Source organism: Tasmannia lanceolata, unplaced genomic scaffold (assembly GCF_043159265.1).
Source record: "Tasmannia lanceolata isolate RefF3 unplaced genomic scaffold, GAP_Taslan_0.1 ptg000016l, whole genome shotgun sequence".
NCBI lineage: Eukaryota > Viridiplantae > Streptophyta > Magnoliopsida > Canellales > Winteraceae > Tasmannia > Tasmannia lanceolata.
Window position 1 is genome coordinate 9,670,166 of NW_027518693.1, and position 21,177 is coordinate 9,691,342.

Sequence of the window (21,177 nt, forward strand, 5' to 3'; positions counted from 1 at the left end):
CTCTCTCTCTCTCTCTCTCTCTCAAAATAAGAGATCTAGGGACTAGGATCTCTTTTATGTTGGCGATATTTTAAATACACAGCGTTGGGTGCAACTTAATTGGGTCAGGCTCAACCCAATTTTTGGCTCAGGTTGGGTTGGCATTTCTTCGGGTTGGGTTAGATTTGGGAAATGCAAACCTGATTTAATTTCGGGTTAGGTTGAGGTCTTGGGCAACTTGACCATACCTCTGTTATCTAATTTTATCGTGATTTCTTAGGTTTGTGATTTTTTTTGTTTCAACCTAGGTTAACCCAAACACAACCCGACTTAACCGACCTGATTTGGAGAAAATAGGTCAGACAGGTTGGGTCGGGTTAGGGTTGAGGGAATGCTATCTTGCGTTGTGCTTGGCGTCAACCTGATCCAACCAGACCCGAGTTTTACGGAATGGCATTTTGGTAATTGCGGTTAGAGACAGCTTAGGAGGGGTCGTTTAGATACATGGATTTATATACCAGGATTGTAAAATCATGAATTTTACTAGCTAAAACCTAGATTTTATATGTACTGTAAAATCCAGGTTTTAGCCCAATCCTTGGGATAGCCTGGTCACAACTTAAGTTCTACGTAGATTTTATTAAGAACATTGTCCCTTTATCAGATTCTTTTATCTTATTCTTAAGGTCTAACTAAGAAAACTCTTGAAATGATCTCTTAATGCAAAGAAAACACTCTAAACCAGAGAATTTTTCTTCTTTGAAGCTCATTTGGAAAACACCCTAGTCAAATTCCACCGACTTGGATGGGGAATCATGGCAAAAGGTCCAGAGCAAAAAGGGAAAACATCCATCCCTTTTTTCCCTACCGTCATCTGCTTGTGGACTTCCTACATTCTCAACCCACTCTGAGAATAAACCATCAGAAGATGAGAGAGAACCACATAAACAAGAAGCTATTAAGAACGTATTAGTTTGAATTAGTGCATCTTGCTTCAGATTAAATGCCAACACTTCATTTGAGTACAACCATTTTCTATTGCTAGTCCATTACAAATAAACAAGATAAAATGATGACTCACATATGCCACCACTGAACGAACAAAATAGCAAGTAAGCAAAGGGGCACTAGGATTCCCTTCATATTAAGGTTTTAAGGGCTGCTCGATGACTTGAGAGGCTTGCTTGGGAGGGCCAGCAAGGAAAGCTCTTATCATCGGCACGGGCTTAACTTTCTCATTGATCTTTATAATACTCAAAAACATGAGTCGATATAGAACCACCATCCCAAACAAGATAGCAAGATCAACCCATTTGGAGTACCCCATCTCAACTTGCCAAATATTTCTCAGAATTTCATCACCATTAATGGTGGATGGCCCTCCTGCTTGATTGTTAGGGAATGTGAGTCCAATAAACTCATTCTTATAGAAACCTTGGTTAGCATACTTGTGGAAGGCAATGTAATACATTGGGTATCGCCAGACAGGTTTGGGGAGATCATCGGGCAATCGGAAAAAGCCGCCGTTCAACATCATCACACCCTGAATTCCGGCGCCGGTGATAATACCCATGAGGAAATCTGGAACAATGCTCGCAACGATCATCATCAGGCTCTCAACCAACATCATGCACATGAACAACACCAGAGTGAAGTACAAGAAGTGTTCAACACCTCTCTGGAGGCCAACTAAGTAGTATGCTATGGCTCCAGGTACCACAGAGATGAGAAACAAGTAAGGGGTAGAAGAAAGTGTATTGCCAACAACAAATGCACCGACACCGTAGTGCCCATTTAGTCTCTCTTGTCCAAAGATCTGTAAATGAGGAAAAGTTATTAGTTCAAGTAATCTTGTTTTTGTGAACTACATGATCATAATTACGCACTTCAATTTCTTATCACTCAACCAATATTAATGTTTTGTTCCAAGATAAAATGGCTAGAATTTTTGGGTATAGGCAATGGTGGTTTCCATAGGATGAAAAGTCTGGATGATGCAGATAGGACGACGTAGGTAGGCGAAATTATCATAACTTTCTTCAAAAGTTCAAACCATGACTCCTTTTTTCTCAAAATGGATTAATGAAGTTCATGAAAATAATCTGACCTTCATATCCTCCACAAAAGAAGGAAATCCTCCAATTGCCATAAAGGTTAGGAATGCAGCCACGAACATGAGCATCGAACCCCTTGCCTGAAAAACTCAAAACAAGCCAACATTAGAGGGTAATCCTTATGTATCTGCCATTTTAGGTTCTTATCATTTATGTTTAGCAGTAATTTTTGCAGGATCATGCAAAAAAACAGAAGGCACAAGCGGTGAAGGCACCTCTAAAGATGAGGAATCAGGCGAAGGAGGAAATCACTCAACGGAATACTCCTTAGACAGTGGAGATGATCCACTAGAAACTAAGTATTCAGAAACAATGAAGATGAATAAAGGAAATCAGCTCAACAATAAATATAGAAGGGGGATTACTATCAATCCTTTGAAATCATTCGCTTAAGATGCGTCAGGGAGAGACAACGAGCGTAGAAAAGAAGCTTGAAAAAAGAAAGTATCATGGGTAGATGAGCATCATCTGGTCAATTTGATCCCAGTTGAGCAAGAGGATAGTGAAGGGGAGAGCCCAAAACGGGAGGAATCAAATGTATCGCTCTTAAGAAGGTGAACCATGGCAGAAGGTTCCTAAGAAGAATTGCCTAGGCAGCTCCCAAAGATCCCAACATGCTCCCATGAAACTATCCGATATGTAACTCAAGAGCATTGAGAAGTTTGAACTCTTAGGTTTAGTGGTTAGTCTTTATCTATCCCGACTTTTGGGATCTCCCTCTCTAATGTTTTCCGAGTGGGGGGTGTCTTTGTACCCATGAATGTAACATCTTTCTATAAATCTAATAAAACGGTAAGGGTCTCTGCCAAACCCCAGCCTACCCATAAAAAAACAAAAAACATAAAGCAATTGACTTCACCATCTCACCTGGATCGACCCGAAACTGTGGCCAATGTCCTTAAAGATGGTTCCTACACATAAACATAGTGCAATGTAAATTGCGAGACGCAGCCAGTAGTAGCCTAGATCCCTGTACATGTTTACAAAGGATCTTCTAGTGAGGACTATGGACTGAGTAATGAAGCTAGCTTGACTTCCTTTCTTCTGCAAAGCTCCCCCTTCCTACAAAAGAAAATTGGTCCTTTGAGGATCACATTAAATCAAAAATGTGCCCCATTGCCATTGCCTAGCATTTCTTGCAATGGTAAGGTCATTAGCTCGGTCGCAGCTATAAAAATTTAGCTCTACGAGTGTCATAATCAATAGTAATATAGAAATTGAGGAAGATGAATCTGATAGTGGGCTCACCATTTTACATATATCTGCTACCCATCTTGACACTTGTTGGCAAGTGACAGATGATTTGTATGAGCTTACGAGAATGTCGATAACTTGGGAGGTGGGCATGACACCATGGCCTTGCTCAATGTCCTAGTGAGAAACAGGAAATTTCAAATAGAAAATATGAACATAGAAGCTTTAACAGAATCAAACACAAAACGAGTATTTTTTACCTGATCGAAGTCCTTGTTTATTGTTTTAAGGTAGTGATCAGAAGGGTTCCTCAAGGATGGGCATGGGAAACCATTCAATGCAAAAAACTATCACAAATCAATAGCAATAAAGTCCAATAAGTGCATTTTTATTGCTATGTAAAGTAATCTTGTTAAGGATAAAAAGAACAAACATAGCAAATACTTCAAAAGATTGTAAACAAAAAAGAAAAAAAAAGGAAAAACCAACGCAGTGGGTTATCTAATTATTTCAAAGTGTTGGGGTTCCACACAAAAGCATCAATCCCACGTCGGAAAAGAGCAACTGATGTGGAGGGCATGTAAGGACTTGGGTACCCTCCCCTTAATAGCTAGCTTTTAAGGGTGAGTTTTCAAACTGGGTCTCAACAAGTGGTATCAAAGCTGGGCGTGGTGACTCCGTTCTACCTTCAAGGACGTACAAAATCCCTTTGGGGAAAATCTCTCAGATCCCACGTTGCTCTTGTGTGGAGGGAGAGATTGTGGGAAAGAGCAACTAATGTGGAAGGGTTATAAGGAGTTGGGCACCCTCCCCTTAGCGGCTAGCTTTTAAGGGTGAGTTCTACATGTTAAACAATCAGTTACTTCAAAAGCTTATGCGGTTAAAGAGTTTGTGTTATTTAATCATTTTCGGGTTGGCCCTACACGTGGATTTTTACTATCAAGAAGTTGTTGGGTTTTGAATCCATCACCTACCCCGAGGCAATAGCTCTGATACATGTCAAACAACCAGTTACTCCAAAAGCTTAAGCTGTTAGAGTTGGTGTTATTTAATCATCTATACTTCAACGCTACCAGGTCTCACACAGAGAAATACCTATTTGAGATCAATAAAGGATTTAATTATAAATTGACAAGCTTATTACCTCATTGGCAGCAGAAGCAGGGCCAAAATAAACTGCTCTACCATTGGAGAGCAGACATAAATTTTGGAAAAGCTCAAAAACATCACTGCTAGGCTGATGGATGGACGCGATGATAGTTCTCCTATCGTCTCGTGCGAGCCTTACGATTCGACTCATGACGTGGTACGATGCTGCACTATCGAGCCCGCTCGTGGGCTCGTCTAGGAAGAGAAGCTTTGGACGTGTTAAGATCTCCATACAAATGGCCACCCTTCTTCTCTGCCCACCACTAAGTCCTTTGGAGGCCCACCCTCCTATTCTTGTGTTCATTGCATCTTGCAATCCCATCTCCTTTATTGTCATTTCTGCTCTCCCTTTCTTCTCGGATTTTGTCATGGAATCAGGCAGCTGGAGTTGGGCTGAGTAGTACACGGCTTCTCTTACCGTTAGTGTTGTCATTAGAGTGTCATCTTGGGTCACATAAGCCTAAATATCAATGAAATGTTATCCTCTGTTACAATGATAGATACAAGAGAGCCCTTGCATAAAGAGCCACAAAAGGGCTCTTCATGGATCCACGTCATTTTCAGTTACATTTTAAAATCGGTTGAAAAAGTAAAATCACTTACATTTGATGACGTGGATCCAATCAAGAGCCCTTTTTCGCGCTCTTTATGCAAGGGCTCCCTTGTATCTATCATTCCTCCTATTACAAATGATAGTTTCTAAAATGAATGATAGTAAGGTGCATCATTGTTTAGGCCCAGTTTGTTTTGGATTTTGATAACCGATTGTTTGTCCAAAACTGAATGCTAGACTCAAAATTAAGCATATTTTTTATTCTAATAATCAGTTGGCCCTGTTTGTTTTAGATTATGACAACTGATTGTGCAATAAATTTGAGTCCAATAATCGGTTGAGGACTCCACAATCGGTAGTCGTAATCTAAAACAAACAGGGCATATTTCAGATTATGGCGAGAGATTGTCAGCCCTAAACTTTCAATTGGACTCAAATTTAATTATAATTTTGAGTCCAATAATAGGTTTTGGACTTACAATTGGTTGTCGTAATCTGAAACGAAGAGGGCATCAGTGTACGATCAACTATTGGAAATCGGTTCCACCCTCTTTGGGGAGATTTCCAACCCCCTTTCTGGAGAATGAAGTTATTTGAAAGTGGTTTATTATTTTTAACTTTGCATTTGGCCATTAACCTAAGTCAAGTGGAGGGTTCTTACTGAGGTCCCAAATGCCAACGCTTGCCTTCTACCGTTGATTAGGATCTCTCCCGTTTGCCTAATGTTCGAGCCTAATCTTCCTGCAAATGGTTGTTAATTATAAATATAGAATTCAATAAACTAACAACAGAGAATGACTATGAAGATGATCAACTATCAAACCCTCTGCATGTGATCCGGACCGCTGATCTGGTGGACCCACATGCTCCTGGGTAACATACCGAATGGACATTCATTCACGTATGTTAGCTTCTATTGCTGGAACCATAAAAAAGGACCTTAAAGATCAAAATGCCAGGATCATCCAATCAAGGTAGGATCAATGTGAATGGACGTAGTCACCGAACAGATCAAAGGTCTTGATCACATGTACTATTAGAAGAAAGTCTTGGACGTGAAGAAAGTCTTGCATGTGATTTGATGATATTAAAAAAAAGTCTTGATACAATTAGAAGAAAGTCTAGATATTAAAAGAAAGTCTTGATACTAATTGAAAGTTTTTTTTATCATTCAATCCCACCATAGAGGGATTTTCTCAATGTAACATTATCCTCTCATACGTTAATGCTAAGGTCAAGCGGTTAAAGAGCCAATTGAACCTAGTCGGGTTGCGATTGGATAAAAACCGCCATGTTGTTGGCATTCATTAATATATCTAAAATCCTTCTATTAACTGCGGTTAGAAGAGAATCCCTATTTAGTCGGTTGCACTACTTTTTCTCCTTCTTTGGTTTCCTCTTTAATGAGTTACCTTGTCTCTCTCTCATTTGGATGCTATGTATTTCTCATAAGAGGAATTACATGGCACGGCCCTAAAAAACAATGGGGCCCACATTTTTTGGGTGATCGAAACCATTCATTTGTTGGTCCTTCATGTAGATAGGGTGGAAGAAGAAAACTTCTCCTTAGGATGTTCCTAACCCTTCGGTTTGTGGAAGTTTAAAATGGATGGCAAAGTATAAATCCACATACAAGAGGGTTAGGATTATCCTATGGAGAAGATTTTCTGGGCCTAACCTATCTACATTAGGGTCCAACAAATGAACGGTTTTAATGATTTTGCAAATCTTTGGGGGAGCGGTGCGCCCCCCCCCCCCCCCCCCGCAACGCTATAAGCAGTGGGGGTGGTTTAAAGTATGAAAGATTAAATAACGCTTAAGCTTTTGAAGTTATTGGTTGTTTTCACATGGTATCAGGACAATTGCTGGCTCAAAACTCATTGATATTAAAAATTCTCAGGTAATTGCCATCCCAAAAAAGATAGGTCACTTCCTCTAGTTAGAAATTGGAAAGTCTTATTTTGCAGGAATATCCTAAGCTCTTTTTTTTTTTGAATAAAAAGAAGCAAATATTGATTATCTACAGTCTAGAAAATTCAATTTTTCATAGATTACAGCTTTTAATACGTCAAATCTAATCAAAGAAGGCCAATATACTGTTGTGAAAAATGGATCCCTATGGAAAATCAGTACTACGACCTTGCTTCTATATGAAAAATTCCAATGTTTAGCAAAGAAATACATAATTAGTCCTTGATTAGGAACAAAAAGGGTCAAAGAATCAATTACTTAGTACCTGCTAAAGCATCCAAGAGTGTTGACTTGCCACAACCAGAAGGACCCATAATGGCCAAGACCTCACCAGGCTGAGCATAGCCTGTGAGATCCTCAAGAATCACACGGCTCCCGGATTTGCTGTTCATGGTCTTCACCCAAAGATTGTCCCACGTCAATGAAACACCATTCGTCTTCGCTTGTACTGTTCTCTCGACGTCTGATTCTACCTGTAATGATCTTAATGAAGGTGCAATAGAAATGGGTATAGAGAGACTTGTGTTAGGTTTGGGAGGAAAATGATGATGAGGAGGAAGAGGAGGAGGTGATCCTGTGCTGAAAGGGAATAACCCTCCAACACTGGACATTTCTTCTTCAGAATCAAAACTATTTATCTCCAAGTCATCTTTCCTTGTTGCTTCTAAGGGTTCATGACTAGGTGACCTTGTTGGGGTTGGGTTGGGTGTCCATCTAGGAACCTTACTAGGAGAAGCCATGTGTAGAGAGAGAGAGAGAGAGAGAGAGAGAGAGAGAGAGGAGGGGGGGATTGTAAAAAGATCAAAATGCTGTTGCAGGATCTACAGGCCTGCTAATAGTACCTATTTAATGGAGATAATGGGGAGTGATAAATTGATTCCCAAATATCTTAAATCGACCCCTATGTGTCTTTCTCTCTATTGGTGGAAGCATAAAAAAGAACCTTATAGATCAAAATGCTAGGATCATCCAATCAAGGTAGGATCTGTTGGGGGTAAAATCGGCACTTACCGTGGATGAACGACACATGGCATTTCCGTCTATTCGGTGAAACCGACTCATTGGTTTTAGTAGCAGTTGTCACGTATCTTATCCCATCTGAATAAGTAGTTACTGTACACTAGGATACCGCCTCATAAAGGCGGTTATGTACTCTAAGGTGGTGACTTTCTACCTATAGGGAGTTTATTGAATAGTAACTTGCTCGTTAAGGGAAATAAGATATCTATTAAAAATAGATATAAACTTATCTCCCGGGGAAGTCGACCAATCAGGAAAGACTCCTTAAACAGTAAGGTTCTAATCATTAGGGACTCTATCCTCTATAAAAAGGGACCCTTACTTCATAATGGAACTACGTTAGACTTGATCCTCAATAAAGGGGTACGTAGGCAGCTTGGGAAGACCAGGTTCAGTCACAATTATCTCTCCTTCTCCCTTGTTGGTAACACTTCTGAACTTCATCTCCTTCCCTTCAATTCACCTGTGATTCCGATTTCTAGCTTGAATATTGAAACATCAAAATTCCGGTACTACTAACATCTTTCTGTCAGTACAAGCTGCTTACAGGAATAACTCTATCACTACTAGATCGTGTAGAGCGAATTTCGGCATCTTTAGATTGGCGCCATCCGTGGGACCACCATGACGAATTTGAGATCAAAAGGTTCGAAATCTGTCGCAGCTAACCCACAAGGCGAAGGAGTAATGACCAGGAGTCAAGCTCAGGTCGTAATCCCTGAGAATTCTGTTCCGGAGGAAGCGCGTACCAACGAAGATACTACTCCAGTCACCATGGCCATGTTCAACCAACTAGCAACACAAGTTGGTGATGTTTCTACTGCTCTTCAAGAGATATTAAGACGTTTACCACCCCCACAACCTACTCCGCCGATGGCTCAGAATGTCGGTATTCCCCCATTGATTACGGAGGTGAGAAACCTAAGGAATTCACCTCTAGAAGAAGAGCAAAATGAATCACCTGAAGGAAGACACCTCCATAGCAGAAGGCCAATAAATCATTGACCTTCGGCTTCAATCACTAGCCCCAGGCCGAATCATGGGAACGAGGAAGCGAATGATCGATGGGCACCGGAATTAACCTTTAGGCCTATTCTTGCCCAGAATAACAACATCCCCCAAAGGGCTAATAGTACGTGATATCCGAATCAAGGACAAGATCACCCGCAACAAAACCCACGGGATGAAGTTAATGCCCCCGACTCGGCACTCCTCGCCGAACTTCAGCGGCAAGTCAGAGAGATGCAGCGTCATGTTAAGAAACCTTACGAACCGGACCTCCTAACTGAATGGGAGAATGAAATACAATCATCGTTCGTAGAGGCCATAGCTCAGGCTCAATTGATACCAAATTTTGACATGCCGAGACTCGATCTCTACAATGGCACAACGGATCCTTTGGAATATCTTCAATCTTACAAGAGGGCAATGGAATTTAAAGGCGCTAATGACATTACTAAGTGTGGCGCCTTCTCTTCATATTTGAAAAGAGGAGCGAATAGTTGGTATGGCCGCCTTAAACCTAACTCTATATCTTCTTTCCGAGAGTTAGGTAGGGAGTTCGTTACCTACTTCGCCAACAGTCGGCCGCAGAAGAAGCCTGCCGACGCACTCCTCGCTCTTCGTCAAGGAAAGGAGGAAACTTTACTATCTTTCATCGGTCGGTTCAGAGCTGAATTATCTCAAATCAAAGACCCTAATCATGAGATGGTTAGAGCAGCCATGAGATCAGCCGTCCATGATAGGGATCTCAAAGTAGCCTTGAATATCGATCCTCCCCTCGATCTCCAGGAACTAATGGTGGTAGCAGACAAATACGTCAACAACGAAGAATCTTTCACCATGGAAAGGGAATTAGAACTCGCCAAAGCTCCAGAGAAGTGGAAGGAAGAGACTCGGTCGAATAACAGTCGGGCTAAACCCTCACGATCCGATAATAGACAAACACAATCAGGCAACCGACCTCTCTCACAACAGTTTGAAAGGTACAATTACACCCCTTTGAATACTTCTGTTGTAAATATTTTTATGAAATCCGAGGAAAAGAAGATCTTCAATGGCCACCAAAGATGAAGGGTACCGGTTGGAAACGTAACACCAGTAAATATTCCCATTATCACGGCGACCATGGCCATACGACAGATGAGTGTTACAATCTAAAAAACGAGATTGAAAGGTTGGTGGAGCTGGGGCGCGTTGATAATACTTGTTGAACCCAAGGATTAACGGACCTTCTTGTAAATTCGAGGTCAAAAGACACCCGGCCCCTCCAATCCAATTCAACCGACCGTTGGAGTCGATCCAACTAAGCATGTATGAAATTCCACTTAGCAACCCAAGAGGGGGTGAATTGGGTTTCTTTTCAAATTTTAAGGATTTTGAAAACTTAGATTGCCCTAGTTTTAGATTGAATAGGAAATCAAAAATAGTATTTAAAGCAATAGTAAAAAGCTTACCACAAGAGAAGAGATGAAGAGACAAAGAAGCTTTGACACAAGGATTTTTATAGTGGTTCGGTCTTAGCTCAAGACCTACTCCACTCTTCTCAAGTTACTCTCCTTGAGGATTCCACTATCTTCTCCAAGAAACTTAAATAAGGCGTTCCTTCCGCCTTGTACAAATCGAGCTTCACGCTCCAAGGGTCTACTACGGCGCCTTTTGTGCTAAATACAAAGAAGATGAAAGGTTTTAGCTTGCTTGTCTTTAGATAGGCTAATTACAAGTAAAGCTCACGCACTCGCATAAGAAAAGGATCAACAAATGAAACCACAAAAGTCTCTCAAGAATAATCTAAGGTAAAGGCACAAGAGAGAGATGGAGAGTGAAAATCTTGAGGAGAAAGAGAATCAAGCCTTTTAGTGCTCTTAGAATGTTTTTTGAACTCCCTTGTTAATGTTCCAAGAGTCCCAAGGTTCATATAAATAGAGGGGAGAAAAATACACAATTTTTAAGCTCCCCAACGGTCTTCTCAGACTCCGGGCTTGGAGCTCCGAGTCCCTTTTTCTTTTAACCTGGAACAATTCTCGGAGCTCCGAGAAGCCTATAATCAGCATAATAAAATAAAGGTTTTATACACTAATGATTTCCATTGGCAAAGTTATAGTGTTGATAGCGTAGCATCCTCAAGAGTGCATGACAAATGGCAAATCATTCAAGCTCAAAGTGATATCAAAGGCATGAAGAAGGCATCACCATCTCAAAAGTATTCAAAGACAAGGTTGAACTCTAGCCTAACAATGTCTCCGAAGTTCGACAATCCCCGGATATAAGGACCGATGCTCCACTCTGAATTGCAGGAAGCATCGATGTAATCGCTGGAGGCTCAGTAACGAGAGGACCGACGATCTTCGGACATAAGGCTTACGCCGCTCAATTCATGCGGTGGAGGCTCCAGCAAAGAAGTTACGATCAGATCCGACCGATAGCAAGGAACATATAGTCTTTTTTGATAAAGACTACAATAAAGTTCACCTCCCTCATGATGATGCGGTAGTCGTCCGTCTTATTATTGCCAACTACAAGGTGAGCAAGGTACTGATCGACACCGGAAGCTCTGTTAATATCTTGCATTACAATGCTTTTAAAGAGATGCACCTGAGGATAGATAGACTTGTACCAGTTGAATGGTCGATATAGGGATTTTCTGGCGGATCGATCCGTATAGAGAGTAGGATAGACCTCCCTGTAACATTTAGTACCGAACCCCGTCAGAAAACTATCATGTAGACCTTCCTCGTGGTCAAAGTCCCCTCTACCTATAATGCTATCATAGGACGTCTGACTCTGAATAAGCTTGAAGTAGTTGTCTCTACTCCCCACCTCAAAGTTAAGTTTCCAACCAAATCAGGAGTCGGAGAGGTAAGAGGAGACCAAGAAAGAGCCAGAAACTGCTACGCTAATTACACCAAGGTAGTAAAAAAGGCAAAGGAATCTCTTCAAATAGCCGGTACCGATCCACGTTCGGATAATTACCAGACGCATGGAGAACTTGTCGAAGAACTAACTCAAGTACCGCTGTTCGGAGAAGATGACGAGCGAACAGTCCAAATTGGATCACTTCTCACAGGTAAGACCAGATCCAACCTGGTCTATTTTTGAAAACTAACGTAGATGTTTTTGCATGGTCTGCTTTAGATATGCCAGGTATTCCGATGGACATTGCCGTCCATCTGCTCAGCGTCGACCCCTCTCGTAGGCTTGTTAAACAGAAGAAACGAAACTTCGCTGTCGAGCGACAGAAGGCCATAAAGGAGGAGGTCGATAAACTCATACAAGCCGGGTTCATCCGAGAGATACGTTATCCAGAATGGCTCGCCAATGTAGTCATGGTAAAAAAGGCAAGCGGGAAGTGGCGGATATGCGTGGATTTTACGGACCTAAATAAGGCCTGTCCGAAGGACCACTACCCCCTCCCCCGAATCGACATGTTGATAGATGCTACATTAGGCCATGAGATGCTCAGCTTTATGGATGCTTTCTCTGGATTTATCAGAAACGTTTGCACTCCCCCGATATCCCCAAAACGACCTTCGTCACAGAGGAAGGACTATTCTGTTATAGGGTCGTGCCATTTTGCCTTAAGAACGCGGGAGCCACGTATCAGCGACTGGTGAACAAAATCTTCGCCTCACAAATTGATCGGAACATGGAGGTATACGTGGATGATATGCTTGTTAAAAGCGTAAAAATCACCGACCATGTTGCTGACCTTCAGGAAGCCTTCACGGTATTGCGGAAGTATCAGATGAAGCTCAACCCCTCAAAGTGTGCCTTTGGGGTGACCTTTGGTAAATTCCTCTGGTTCATGGTAAGTCAACGAGGCATAGAGGCTAATCCCGAGAAGATACAAGCCATCCTAGATATGACACCACCAAAAACTGTGAACGAAGTACAACGGCTCGCAGGAAGGATAGCGGGTTTGAGCCGATTCATGTCCAAATCCACCGAGAAGTGCCTTCCATTCTTCAAGCAATATCTCCAATCTCCTCCGGTGTTGATGAAACCAATATCGAATGAAGAGCTATATCTTTATCTAGCGGTAAGCCCCTTGGCTGTTAGTGCTGTACTTGTTAGGCAAGAACAAAAAATAGAACACCCTATATATTACGTCAGCCGAGTCCTACACGATGCAGAAACAAGGTATCAAGGTATCGAGAAGTTTGCATTTGCGGTGGTCGTTGCTGAGAAGGAAATTGCGCCCATATTTTCAAGCTTAGGGCATAGTTGTTCTTACCGATCAACTATGGCGCAAAATCCTAGAGAAGCCCGATACTTCAGGCCAACTAATCAACTGGGTAGAAAGTCACCTTAACTTTTGCCGTCTGCGGTGTCTCTACCACGGCTTGACTCATGTAAAAAGTCATATAATCATAATCAACGGGTAGAAACCTCTCACAAAGGACTTGACGCATCCGTGCCCATGTCCGGATTGGTCGTTTCCCCATCCTTGTACGTGAGAGTTGTAGTTGATCCCACCATGCCGAAGCACCTCCCTTGAGTTTGTTGGCCACAAGTTTTGTCTTTTTCTCCTCAGGAACTTTCATGTAGTCGAAAAATCTCTCGACTGCAGCAAGCCAAACAAGAAAATCTTCGATATGGAGTTAGCCATTAAAATTGGGCAAATCCACCTTAATACGATAATCGTGATCACGAACCACGGATTTCGAAGTGCGGTCATGAATATACCTCAGATGGATGATGTCTTCGAATTCCTCCTCACTAGAGTAATAATCGTTAGGAAAATATGTAGCTCTAGGGCAGGAGCGTGGAACTCGATGTAGAGCTTGAGCGTGCCGTCGCAGATCATCGTCGTTGATTTGGGGTTGCTCGCGCTCAATAGGATTAAACTGTGCCAATTGCTCCGCTATTTGATTAACGGTAGCCTGGGGAGTGTTAAACATCTCCACCGTCACGGTTTCCTGATTTTTCCGTTATTAGTAGGAAGCCATGTATGGAACGTAGCAGGGCTCTGATACCACCTGGCGTAGCTGGAAGCGCGGAGAACGAGTCGAGGTTGATTAATATCAACACCGATCGGAATAAACCTTCGAATCCACGAAGGGCGCTCATCGAATCCACGAAGAGCTATTCTTCGAATCCACGAAGAACGAGATAAACAACTTTCTCTAACTAAGAAAGAAGAAAATTTCTTTATTTCATAGACAAACATAATAATCCCTTGTACATTCACCTAATTGATTTTATAGTAGATAACTCCTACTATACTTAAACATTTAGGAAAAAAGAAACTAGCTAAAGAAAATGCAACATGTCTTGTTGGTCTAAAACAAGTAAATAGCAAGAATATAAAAAAAAGTAACCTAACCCCTAGTACAAGCAAGAAAGTAAAAAGTAGATATTGACTCTTTCTATAAAAAAAAAAAAAATAGTGAATATTTAGAGATGTGTTGCTTTTTTCTCCTCCTCCCAATTATGTCAGGAGATGTGGGTGACTTTTGGAAAGTTGGAAAATTTTGGCAATTTCCAAACTTCCATGCCCTGCAGCCCACGTCAGAAATCAATTCGAGTTTCAATATCGGTCCTTCCTTGCAATTTGGATGGATAGACTCGTTCACTTTGGCGAAATTGGAGAGAAGGAGACAGTCAAACACTTTGAAAACGTACAGTCAAACACTTTGAAAACGGGACTTCGTTTATGAAAATAAAAAAAAAGTAAGGCGTCACATGACAGTTGATTTTACTTTTTTAAAAGTGTATTTATCGCCAGCCCCTCTGCACTCATTTATCGCAAGGTGGAATCTCATGAGGTTATATGGCGTGGCAGAGATTGGAGATTCAGGTGCCCAGTCGCTGCATCGGGTCACCAAAAATTTCGGGCCATCATGTGGAAATTTAGGGAAGTGTAAACCCGCCCCTTTTGATTACTTGGACACCCCGCAGCAGTGTACGAATGAGTGCAAAGGGGCTGATGTACTTCACATCAGAAGATTCAATGGGGTTGATTGTCACGTTAACTGCTGCTGGGTGTCCCAAGTAATCAAAGGGGCGGATATATCACTTCCCTTTTATTGTGTTGGGGTATTTCATATTTGAGTCATTTAAATCTAGAAGCATAGTCAGCCATGACGATATTTGAGTCATTTAAATCTAGAAGCATAGTCAGCCATGACGAATATGGCCATCTTTTGTCTGATTGTTCATGTTCCTATCACAGGTCCTTCTAATAATCAAGGGAAAGAGGACTTGGCACCTTTGCTGAGTTAGAGAAGGATCCAAATAAGTCGTTGGATATGAAAATTTAAAGTAAAAAAGATTAAGTAACACTCAAGCTTTTGAAGTTATTGGTTGTTTTCACATGGTATCAGAGCAATTGCTGGCTCAAAACTCATTGATATGAAAAGTTCTCATGTAATGGCCATCCCAAAAAGAGAGGTCACTTGTGCCGAGGGGTCACGTACTCAAATTATAAAAGATTAAATAATGCCCCTCTCCAACAGCTTTAGCTTTTGGAGTAACTATAGGGGAAGCTGGCCCAGGGAAAAACGGGAAAAGAATAGTCATAAAATACCCTAAAGGGGCTGAGCGAGGGGAAGGAAAAGAGGCCAATAAATCACTTCCGCTTTATTTTTACGAGGTTTAGTTAGGGGTGGCAAAATTGGCCAAACCGAACCGGAACCGAGCCTAAACCGAACCGAAAATTCGGTTTCGGTTTGGTTAAACCAAACCGATTCAAATTTCGGTTTGGTTCGGTTTGATCAACCGAACCGAAACCGAATATTTCCAATTATTATGAGTAAGGGGTGGCAAAATTGGCGGAACCGAACCGAAACCGAACCGAAAATTCAGTTTTGGTTCGGTTTTGGTTTGGTAAAACCAAACCGATTCAAATTTTGGTTCGGTTCGGTTTGGGGGTCGAACCGAACCGAAACCGAAACCGAAACCGAACCATTGCCACCCCTAGGTTTAGTTGTTAGTCAGGAAAAAAACATTTCCTCATTTATAGACTACTTCCTAAAAGACACTTATTGGTCCCTACTTATGCAAAAAATCTAAACCGTTGGATTTTATAATTCTTATCTTACACATGGATGGGGCTGAGATCACGTTGGTCTCCTCGTGACGTTCTACAAGATTGCAAGATCAACAGTTCTGATCTCACGTTGGTCTTTTCACGGATTTTTTTAAATGGGTTCGGGTTTTACTGATTTATGTGCTAAAAATCATTAATTTTTTATTTATGAGCTTGTGTTTTCAGATTTTTAACCTAACTATTTTATGTTACCTTGCTACTTTAAGGGTGAAGGCTTTTGCTTATTTATGTGCAGAAAATATCGTCATTTTTTTCTGATTTTTGGGCTTCTGTTTTTGCCGATTTTTGGACCTACTGATCTATGTTGCCTTGCTAATCTATGGGTTTGGAATTTTGCTATTTCTAAAATGAGTTTGGGTTACAGAAGATCCTGATTCCATTCCAAAACACGCACTCATGCATGCACGCACCAAAAAATAAAAGTGTTATTCTTGAATTCGAGTTATGGAATGTAATTCTCATTATGGAAGCACTCTAAGAAATGAGAACTGATCTACCTTCCATAATGAGAATCAATAGAATGGTTAAAAGGCATGTCTGAGATGCCTGATTTTCCAAGAAATGATTTTGGACTCAAAATCAATTTTCAATTTCCCAATTATGCATGGCAAATCATATTGCCCCCGTAAAACATAAAGAGGATACTTTATAAATGTTGGATTTTGTTCCAATAAAGAGTTTCAAATTCTCAAATTAGACTAATAAATCTATTGCTTTGATGGTGGCTTTTCATATTCGTTGAAACTCCAAGAATCATGAGTTGGATAATTGAATGAGATAAATGAATGAATCTATTTAATGGCTCACATTAATAGATTCATGATACCTATGGCTCTCAGTGACTAACTTTTTATATTCCATGGCCCTTTGGATATCCCATTAATGGTGACTCTTGGTTTTAAGTGCTCCCATTAGTGCTGACCTTTGGTTTAACCCATTAAGGGTAACTCTTTGCTTGCTCCTAGGACTCTATAAGTATATAGGTGCCTTAGGTGAAGCATTTGAGATCACCAAAAAGTGAGAGAACCAACTCCATTTCGTGGGAGAAGAAAAGCCAACTATTCTTGTGTAAAAGAGTTCCATTATTTTTAGTAATTGAAAATTTCCGGTTCTATTCAGAGAGCTCAGAGAGCTTGCCTGATCGGATTGTTGAGAGGTGCATTACAACAATTTATTCTCATGCTATTCCTGGAGGTGGTTCGGTCGTGTGATCCTTGCATTGGAGTTTGACCCAATAACACTTTAAGGTGGCGTTCGAGGACGTCCGGCAGTATAGCAATCCAGATTGTTTGTCATCCTCTATTCAAGTCGGTATAATTATATATTTTTGCTCTAATTTTCTTAGTAAGATCTATTGCTTTCAACTGTTTGCTCCAACAATAAAATATGTATATGGCCCGATGTCCACTCTGTTTCGTGTAGGCCATTCCACCCCTCTATTTAGGTGGAGCTTAGTCACAGGAAATTTTGAATTTTCTGTGGAGTTCATTGACATTGGGGCACTTTAAGAAAGTTTGTTGAACTATTGATGACTCAATGGAATCTCTGGGACTCCGATTGGAACTTCAGAGTGATCAGGTCTTTGAAGTCCTACGTTATTTGACCAAAGTCCTAAAAAACTTTGCAATCCGATTTTCACCATTGTCCTAGGAAGTTTGTAGGCTCCAGTTGCAGGTCCATCCGATAAGGGCATGTTGGTCATTTTTCATGAGATAAGACCATTTTGATCTTTTTCATGACATAGTGGCATTTTACAATTTTTTAGAAAACTTTTCATATTTTAATTTTTATGTTTTGCTATGAATATGGGTATTTTCGTCATTTTTTATTAGATTTGAGCCTTTTGCCATTTTGAATGATACAAGGGTATTTTAAAATTTTTCCCTTTGAAGAAATTTTTCATTTTATTTTTTAAGAGGATAAAGAGTCATCCAATTAAAAAAACCTTTGAAGTTCTATCCATTTAAGAAGGATTCTCAATTGAGCATTCAGATAAGAGAATTTTATTTTGGGAGTCCCTCGGCTAAATCCTATATCTCTCAACTAACTCAGGTTTGGGAGTGGATGCCAAAAGTCAGGAGAGCTCAAATCCCCCGAACTTATCCGAAGTCCAATGCGACCAAGCCTATGAGTTTCGTCAAATAACAGTTCAAAATAAGGTTATGTCTGGCCGCCAAGATTTTTGTTGGGAAGTTATATTTTCGCACCTTTTGATTACTAGGGACACCCAGTGCCGGTGTATCAATGACTAGAGGGAGCTAATGTACTTGACGTCAGAAGAATCCAGACATCCAGTGGGTTTGATTGCCACGAGAGGGAGCTAATGTACTAGTGGGTTTGATTGCCATGAGAGGGAGCTAATGTACTTGACGTCAGAAGAATCCAGACATCCAGTGGGTTTGATTGCCACGTACACTGGTGCTGGGTATCCTTGGTGATCAAAAGGGGCGTAAATATCACTTCCCTTTCTGTTTCTCCTGATAAATTAGTGTCCCCAAGATGTGAGAGAAGGGTAAGGCGGGTGGGACGAGGAGAGACTTGAGAGGACACGAATGAGTTTAGGCTGAGAGGTGGCTAAAAAATTAGGAAAAAGTCAATCATATTTTGAGTGGAGTTTTTTGTTTACTGGTTTTTAAGAGTTTTCTTGGCCTCACCACCCTATGTCCCTCCAGTATCTATCCCTCCTGCTTCCCTCACCATTGGGTAAGCTAATATTCCAAGAAAAAAATCATGGTAGCCTAACGTGTCCTAATAAGAAAATTTTATCACTTAAATTCAAAATACTATGGAAATTGCTTTGGTTTTCAAATTATTGATTTCAAATGCTTGTCGTACCTTAAAGAAAGACACAAATACATGTCTACCACTTCCCAGAAGAAATATCTCCCGAAAAGGAGTCTTCAGTCCAGGGACGGAGCCAGGAATTTGCTCTAGGGGAGGGCAAAGTCCATAGAAGATTGTTATAGCATGTTGAGGCCCACCATTCTACACTTCATGTTTGATAGGTAGGGCCCACCATCTCCCCCTAACCTATGCATAAGGTGGAGCCCACATTTTACACCTCAAATTTTAATGTAGTAGGGCCCACTATCCATTGCACAAGAATATTGGTTATTTAATAAATTCCAAGACCCCCCCCAAGAGGATCACTTTCTACTTTTAAAATCCCAATAATATTTGATATTTTTAAAGTGAAGCATTTTTCAAAAAATACTGTGGGGCCCACTTCATACGATGATCCAAACCGTTCATTTATTGGACCACAACATATATAGGTTGCATCACGTAAATAATCTCCATAGGATGATCCTAACCATTCAATCTATAGAGGTTTCTATAGCGGGCAATCCCATTATAGATCGGAGGGTTAGGATCATCCTATGGAGATGATTTACGGGGTGCAGGCGTGCAACCTACTTATATCGTGCGCAACAAATGAACAGTTTGGATCATCTTATGAATTGGGCCCTACCTTTTAAAAAATACTTGACTTTACATTCATACAACATATAAAATCTCATAATTAACTAGTAGAGAGTTTGCACATGTATAGTCCAGTATTTTTCAAAAAGCATTGTACAGGCCATGCCATAGGATGATCCAAACCGTCCATTTGATGGGCCACAACATTAATAGGTTGTGCCCAAAAATTCATTTACATGGGATGATCCTAGCCCTCTAATATATACAGGTGTACATCATATTATGTTCTCACATAAATGAATTTTTGGGCACGACCTATTTTCGTCTTGGCCCATCAAATGGACGGTTTAGATCATCCTGTGGTGCAGCCTGTACAATACTACCATGTAAAATCTTGTGACTCTAATAAAAGAAGGTGAGCTTTGAAGGCGTGCTTCGAGTCCAGCTTCAGCCGAGCGAATAAGGTGTGCTTCGGGTGACATTTCCTGATCTGAAATTTCGTTAGTGAGGAAGAAGATTGGAATAGTTTATGTTCTCCCGCCCGATAAAGGAGAAGGAACAGGGAAGGTTAGGGAAAGACCGGATAATTTACGACGAAGTTTTGCGACTATGCCATTCTTGGCGACGGTGATCGCCGGCCCGGAAAAGTGCCCTATTGATGAATGAAAGAAAGGGTTATGGACGGTTTTGATCGTCTTGTGGTGTACTATTTTTCAAATACGGGCCTACATCATATACAATCATGCAGATAAGGTGCCATTCCCCTCGGCAAATCAGTTGAAACGAGAGAGGGGGCATTGATTGATATTGAGAGAGAGAGAGAGAGAGAGAGAGAGAGAGAGAGAGAGAGAGAGAGAGGTTAATCTAGGTAGAAAAAGGGCATTAATCGGTGGAAGATTCTGGATTAAGTTAATCTAGGTGGAAAAAGGCATTAATTTAGTTGGCAAAATTCTATAAGATAGGGAAGATTCCCGATTTTCATAGAAGTGGGGTTAACTTTATGAAAAACTCTGGGCCCATTTGGTTACCTCATGCATTTGTATTTTGATTTGGATTTGAGTTTTGGATACAAAACATATCAATCATCTTCATGGCCATGTTTTAAGAGAGAGAGAAAGAGAGAGGGGGGGGAAGTCTCGCTGCTGACGGAGCAACATCGAGGAGCAGTGATGGTGAAGGAAGTTGCCACAAATATTGATTTCCAAATAATATCCAGCAGAACAGATTTGAAAATTGGAATTTTTTGCATTGTTGTAGCTGATTTGGAAAATCTAAGGATCTGATCCAGTTCAAAATATCAACTAAATCCAAATCTAAATATTGTTGGTATCCAAACATGGCCTTAATCCATAGATTTTGAAAATTTCCCGGATTTCGGAGGGAGGAATTACCCCCCCCCCCCCCCCCCCCCCCCGCGCGGGACCCTCCTTGGCCCTGTGCCTGGTTAATTGCCCCCCCTGGAGGCTCCTTGGCTCCATCCCTGGTTGGGTGTCCATCTAAGTGCCTTACTAGGTGAAGCCATCTCTAGAGAGAGAGAGAGAGAGAGAGAGAGAGATCAGAATGCTGTTGGACGATTCACAGGCCTGCTAATAGTGATTATTTAATGGAGAAAATTAGTGCAGTTATTATATTGGTTTACCTACTACTAATAAATTAAGGAGCAGCATTTATCATGAGAGGCTTCGATCTAATATGAATGGGGCACTTTTGTTCGATCTAATACG

At 41.0% G+C, this 21,177-nt stretch overlaps 1 protein-coding gene across 1 annotated transcript; it reads right to left on the minus strand.

Annotated features, from left to right (window-relative positions):
* Positions 1 to 948: 948 nt before the first annotated feature.
* Positions 949 to 7,831, minus strand: LOC143848206 (ABC transporter G family member 1-like). Its single transcript, XM_077357092.1, has 8 exons — positions 7,226 to 7,831; positions 5,651 to 5,730; positions 4,432 to 4,896; positions 3,548 to 3,634; positions 3,342 to 3,464; positions 2,961 to 3,155; positions 2,087 to 2,173; positions 949 to 1,795 (listed from the first exon to the last, which is right to left on the minus strand). The coding sequence occupies exons 1-8, from the start codon at positions 7,698 to 7,700 to the stop codon at positions 1,124 to 1,126; spliced, it is 2,184 nt and encodes a 727-aa protein (XP_077213207.1). The 5' UTR covers positions 7,701 to 7,831; the 3' UTR covers positions 949 to 1,123.
* Positions 7,832 to 21,177: the final 13,346 nt, after the last annotated feature.